Source organism: Salvelinus sp. IW2-2015, linkage group LG14, assembly GCF_002910315.2.
Source record: "Salvelinus sp. IW2-2015 linkage group LG14, ASM291031v2, whole genome shotgun sequence".
In the NCBI taxonomy this organism is placed as follows: domain Eukaryota; kingdom Metazoa; phylum Chordata; class Actinopteri; order Salmoniformes; family Salmonidae; genus Salvelinus; species Salvelinus sp. IW2-2015.
In genome coordinates this window covers 38,296,774-38,303,330 of record NC_036854.1, presented here as the reverse complement: position 1 = coordinate 38,303,330, position 6,557 = coordinate 38,296,774, and the positions used below count along the sequence as shown (strand labels likewise).

Here is a 6,557-nt window from a genome sequence, read left to right as displayed (position 1 = left end):
AAGAGAGAGATTTCCACCCCATCCCCGTAACCGTCACCCATATTCCACATCCCGACACCTCACCCCCATCCCACAACCTCACCCCCATCCCACGACACCCATCCCCATAATCCACATCCCGACACCTCACCCCTATCCCCACACCTGACGCCCTATCCCCCCACACCTCACCCCCTATTCCCCCATCCCCGACACCTCACCCCTAAGTCCCTCCCCCTACACCTCACCCCTAGTCCCCCTCCCGCCACAACTCCACCCTAGTCCCCTCCCGCCCACCCTACACCCTAGTCCCGCTCACCCAAACACACTCACCCCTATCGCCCCCTCACGCCCACACCTCACCCCTTGTCCACCCTCCCCCCCACCTCAGCCCCTATCCCCCCTCCCCCCACACCTCACCCCTATCCGCCGACACTCCCTAGTCCCCCACACCTCCCCCTTATCCCGCCACTCCCTGTATCCCGCTCCCACACCTCAACCCTATCCCCACACCATACCTTCACGTCAGTGCCCACTCTTATAGTATATGTTCAGACGCAGGCCAAATATCATTGTACAAATAGCTGTTATTTTTGATGTGCTACTGAATCACACAGCATGACCTGGAAATAGAAAGGAAATATTCAGTCAGAGGGAAATGTATTTTCTTTCTTTCAGGACCCTCCATTTATTCTTTTTATTTTTTACAAATCCATTTATTGCTAATGGTTTAAAAAATAAAACGCTAACCTTTAGTCCGTGTGAGAGACTGACCTCAGTGCTCAATCTGCTTGTAAATATCACTTTTTTATACAGTAGAGTAAAACCCATTGCTCAAGGCTGTATATACCAACAGTTATTGGATATGTCAAAAAATAAGCTKATTTCCTCTGAAATAAAGAGGTGATGGAGAGAGGATCAGAGAGAGAGAGAGATGACTGGGTGAGAAGAGGGCTGAGAGAAGAACGGAAACAAAATGAGGTGAGAGAAGAAAGGCTCATACAGACCGATGAAGAGAGGAGGGAGGGCTGACTAACAGTGAAGTACAGACGGGAGGTACAAGAGCCCCTGTAATATTAACATGCTCTATAGAGCTATGGTCAAAAGTAGTCCTCAATATAAGGAACCGGGTTCAATAGGGGGCTCCAAACAACAAARGATTAACGGATTTGAAGTTGGGTTTAGATATCTGTAAAACAGAGAAATACTGACTAAGCTTCACCATTACAGGCATGTTGAAAGGAATGATGCTGATACATTTGATTTTGTATTAGATTTTCTGGGGGTGAAAACCCTAAACAGATCCTCCCTCTGCCCATTGGTAATGCCACCTCATCAGCCAACCTGTTTTAAATGAGACGTGCTAATGATTTAACAGTGTGACATCCATGTGAAAACCGAGTCTGCATCCCAAATGGCGAATTACTACTTTTCACCAGGGCTCATATACAGAATAGGGTGACATTTMGGACGCACCCTAACCTGAATAACTTACCGTAGTGGGTCTTCTTCAGAAACCATGACTATTTTCTACCCATGCACTCCCAAGTTCCAACAGATAACAGACCGGTAGTATTACGCAACTCAAACCCCTTCTCTTCTCTCACCTCACTCAGTCGGCTACACTCGTTTACCACCATCGCCATCCCTCTCTTATTGTCGTTTATTTGTCTGTTTGTTCCTCAGGATACAGAGTTGGTGCGTAACATCTGCCGCTGGGTGAGACAAGCTGTCCAGATCCCCTTCTTCGCCAAACTGACCCCCAACGTCACCAACATTGTGGATATAGCCATGGCAGCACACGAAGGTACGCTAACTAGCCCCACTTACTTAGGCAAAGTCCCAAATGGTACCCTATTCCCTATGTAGCGCACTACTTTTGACCAAACCCCTATAGGGCTCTTGTCAAAAGTAGTGCACTATGTAGGGCATAAAATGCCATTTAGGCTAAACCTAAAGTCAATGTTCATTGAATATACCGTACTCAAATGATCTGTTGTTGTTGTTTTGTTTCTTTTTGATGTTCATTTTTTTTTATAGATGGACTTACATGAACTGTGCATAATAGTTTCGTCCTGACCACCCTAGAATGTAACTGGTAGTCTACAGTCAGCTAGCTTCATGTAGTGACCGTAGCAGCCTCATATGAACGTGTTCTCTTTCTCCCACAAAACACTTCTGCATCGTTTCCGTTTGAAAGCCAAGTGATAGACACAACCCCAAACAACAGAGAGACACTAATGGAATTACTTGGCACAGTGAAAGTCCACAGGCATCTAAACAGACGCCCTGCTGTGCTCCACAGTGCACTGCAGGACCCTTTAAGGTGCTGGTTGATTTGGCCCTGGGTTTGGCTGGCGTAGCCGAGCCCTGTGCCCGTTCCCCCACAGCTAATGACTAAACGTGTCCCTGCAGGTGGTGCAGATGGCGTCACAGCAACCAACACGGTATCTGGGCTGATGGGGCTCAAGGCAGACGGCACTCCTTGGCCTGGCATTGGCCGTGGCAAGAGAACCACATATGGCGGCGTGTCTGGTAAGTGTTGTCTGACTTGCTGCTTTTCCCTCTGCTCCCCCCCACCACTCCCTCAGGGCCGGAACAGCCAGAATGTGTGTGTGCGTGCGTGCGTGCATTTTTGCTTGCATGTGTGTGTGCCAGTGTGTGGGGGTTTAAAGGGGTGTGCTGTAGTTTAAATGCTGTAGTCTTGGTCCACTCCACTGCTGTTTTTATGGGGCTGTGCTTTGCGAGACACTGAGGCTCTGAGGCTGGACACTGTCTCTAATAGCAGTGACAGATGGACCAGAATGAGTCTGAAAGTGCTTCTAATGCTTCCTCTGCTCTGCTCTACTGGGATGAAATGGGAGAGGCTGAATAAAGAAGGACTGCAACAACCTGACACAATTATTCTGAGAGGAACTGAGAGCACCCACTTTTCTTTTTACAGTTTGAAATATTGTTTTAGACAGAGTGAGATATTTGGAAGGTGTGTGTACAAGCAAATGTTGATTATTTGATGGGGAAACTTGATGTGTAATTACCAGAAATGTTTTTCTTTTCGTTTTGGTTAAATGTTTTTCTGTGCACTGGATATTCTGGTGGTGTACTGGATATTGTATTAGGATCTCATGTTTTAAGGTGTTTTACAGTGTTACTGTCAGTCTCATGTAAGCATCTCTTTCTCTCAGTAGGATGGAAGTTTCACCGTCAATCAGGTTTCCTTTATTGTAAAGAAACCTTGAAATCACAGCCAATGAGGAAAAGCCTGGCTTATAATAGTTTTTTGCTCATTGTGCAGTATGTCAAGCATTTACTTGGTTCTCAGTCTCCATCTGTGGTAATTACACACATTCTATGGAGATAAAAGCAGTATTTAGGCAGACTAGACAGGTATGGTCAATCTCTGCAATGACGCTCTCTCTTGAAGATCTGTTTCCTGATATCGTATTCTTCTTCTCCCATAGCGTAACCGTTTGATTATCGTATCCTGTAAAGAAGGAAAGTGTTCTTACTTGCAAAGCCTTTTGGGTAAAACACGCTCATTCTCATTCTCAGTCTGTTTGAGTGATACGACACATGTATTGCACAGGGACTTGAAACAAAGGAGCCAGAGGTTGCTATGAGATATTGACTTTGTCTGTGAAAGGGAAATCTCTTTTATGAAGARGTTATAAAGGGAAAGAGATCTACTGCCTTCAAAAAATAACACACTGCCCCTCCTAGTCTTCTCAGATTTGATGTATTTCAGATGAACATGCCTTTTGGAGTTAGTCACTCTGTGTCATGTGGAAGGTGTGGTCTATAAAGAGGTATAGGCCACATCAAATCACATTATACTGTCATTGTAGTGATCTTAAATGATGGACAAATACAACTATATGAGAATTACTGTACTGTAAATGTGCATTACTGTTTGTCTTCGAAAATTGTTCTTTAGTTTTCCTTGTTTCCTTAATTTAGACCGATTCCCACTCTCATATCACCTACTTACCCCTTTACCTATTCTCCTCATATCACCTCACTTCCAACCAATCCTGGTTTGAGAGAACAACAGAATGTAACCCTCCTATTGGTGGAGACTGACTCAATAATGCATGGAGATACTGTTTTCTTACCTCGGCCCCTCTGTGTACCTCACTGTTCCACAACCCTACTGCTGGCCTGTTGGCTGTTGCATTGTTATTGTCATTTATGAGATAGCAGCATTATCTTATGACACTGCCCTTCAGTGTGACTAGGGTCACTATTGTGTCCATAAGAAAGTCTTGTGTGAACTGCTGTGACCATGGCTCTCTGATGTTGGACCCCCCCCTTCTTTCCGCCTCTTTCCTGCTTTTCCTTCCTCCTTTCTCTTCACTCCAGTCTCTCTCTCTCTCTCTCTCTCTCTCTCTCTCTCTCTCTCTCTCTCTCCTTCTCTCTCTCTCTTCTCTCTCTCTCTCTCGTCCTCTCTCTCTCTCTCTCTCTCTCTTCTCTCTCGCTCTCTGCTCTCTCTCTCTCTCTTTTCTATCTCTTTTTTCCTATCTCTATCTCTCTGCCCTCATCCTAATTTCTCTCAGCTCGATTTCAGTCCCTAGCCTCAGCCACCGTATCAACGTCAGTGAGAGGAGAAAAAGGAGCCTTCGGAAGGCAATGTACATTAACAATTTATAGGGAAACTATTGCAGCAGTATTTTATATATATATATATATATATATATATTATTTTTTTTATGACTCAATGTCATCTTTTTCCCATTTAAGCCATGGCTGCCGGCTCCTGTGAGAATCCCCCAGGAGTAGGGTGGTGGTGCAGGGGCACCAGTGGAGAGGCAGGCAGGCATCTATCACCTACCAACACCGCTGCAGGGACACTAGGCCCACCTTCTCCCCTCCTCCCTACTTCTGTTCAATCAGAGAGCAAAGCAAGTCCAAGTGAACAGGCTGTTAGATAATGTACAGTAGGCTACTACCTTTTACAATACCCTAGTAAAGTACTTCAATAGAGCCTACTATACAGTATTTTTTATACTTTATGCTCAGTGTAAATGTGTGTGTACATGTTAGTGTGTGTGTGTGTGTGTGTGTTCACTGTGCGTGTGCCAGATCAGATGCTGTTTAGACTCACAGTTGATCCAGTGTGTGTCAGATCAGATGCTGTTTAAAGGCTTATCTGTCAGGTTTTCCTTGACGTTCTGTTATACCCCCCACAGTCCCCCCCCACCTCATATTTACTATGCCCAACGCAAAGCCAAACAGACACAAATGTCAACTGCTCGGTTTGAAGTCTAGCTCCACGTAAAGCTTGACATTTCACCAGGAAAACACCATTTTTCCTAGGCGTACATGTTTCATTTTTCACGTTGTTTTGTTAGGTTTTTCTGCACCTAGATGTTTTTCACCTGCCACAAAGCAAGTCAATAAAGGGACTTTGATCTATACAGTATATGATAGGTTCTGCTTCCAACTAAACAGTATAGCCACTGCCTTCAGTTGGTAATGGTGTTTTCCAGGCAAAGCTATGTTTGTTTTTGTTGATACATTTATATAAATGGACTTTTGGCAAGTGCATTTGTTCCATGCAGTCGATTTATCAAAAAGGATATGTGATGCCCTTGCACTGCTTTGTAGAACTTTCAAAGATTACAGCATGAAAAAGATTTTGCCCTGGCAGGTACTAACACTGAGATCCATAATCACTTTCCCTTTCTCAATGGCTTAAAAGTCTGTATGTTCCTCATCTTCTCCATCTACTACACCTGCATTGATCTGAAAGAACTGACCAGGTGAAAGCCAGCCTAATGATGAGCTTCTACCATATTGTTTTCACCTGTCAAGTATTTTCCAATTAGTCCAGATGACGGCTTGTAGGCGAAGAGAGGAGAGGATATACTTTTTTAGACAATTGAGAAGGAGGCAGTATCTTGAAGTGAACCAGGCCACTCCAAGGGTTAGCTAGCAGAATGGGAGGTATGCCCAGGCATAACCACAGCTCATTTCAGAGGGATTATTTGAAGTGGGTTGGGAGGACGAGAGAGAGAGACAGAGAGAAGAAGAGAGGAAGAGGAAGAGAGAGACCCCACAGAGCACCAGGACAGCAACACAATTAGACCCAACCAAATCATGAGAAAACAAAAAGAGAATTACTTGACACATTGGAAATAATTAATAGAAAACAGAGCAAACTAAAATGCTATTTGGACCTAAACAGAGAGTACACAGTGGCAGAATACCTGACCACTGTGACTGACCCAAAATTAAGGAAAGCTTTGACTATGTACAGACTCAGTGAGCATAGCCTTGTAATTGAGAAAGGCCGCCGTAGGCAGAAATGGCTCTCAAGAGAAGACCGGCTATGTGCACACTGCCCACAAAATGAGATGTAAACTGAGCTCCACTTCCTAACCTCCTGCCAAATATATGACCATATTAGAGACACACATTTCCCTCAGATTAAACAGATCCGCAAAGAATTCAAAAACATATCCAATTTCGATAAACTCCGATACTGTGTCTATTGGGTGAAATACAACAGTGTGCCATCACAGCAGCAAGATGTGTGACCTGTTGCCACAAGAAAAGGGAAACCAGTGAAGAACAAACAC

At 44.5% G+C, this 6,557-nt stretch overlaps 1 protein-coding gene across 1 annotated transcript in view; it reads left to right on the top strand.

Moving 5' to 3' along the window:
* Positions 1-6,557, top strand: part of dpyda.1 (dihydropyrimidine dehydrogenase a, tandem duplicate 1) — a 200,903-nt gene that overhangs the window by 138,396 nt on the left and 55,950 nt on the right. The window contains exons 17-18 of the mRNA XM_024000164.2: positions 1,666-1,786; positions 2,395-2,514. Coding sequence (XP_023855932.1) covers positions 1,666-1,786; positions 2,395-2,514 — 241 coding nt within the window. The remainder of the gene's footprint in view (positions 1-1,665; positions 1,787-2,394; positions 2,515-6,557) is intronic.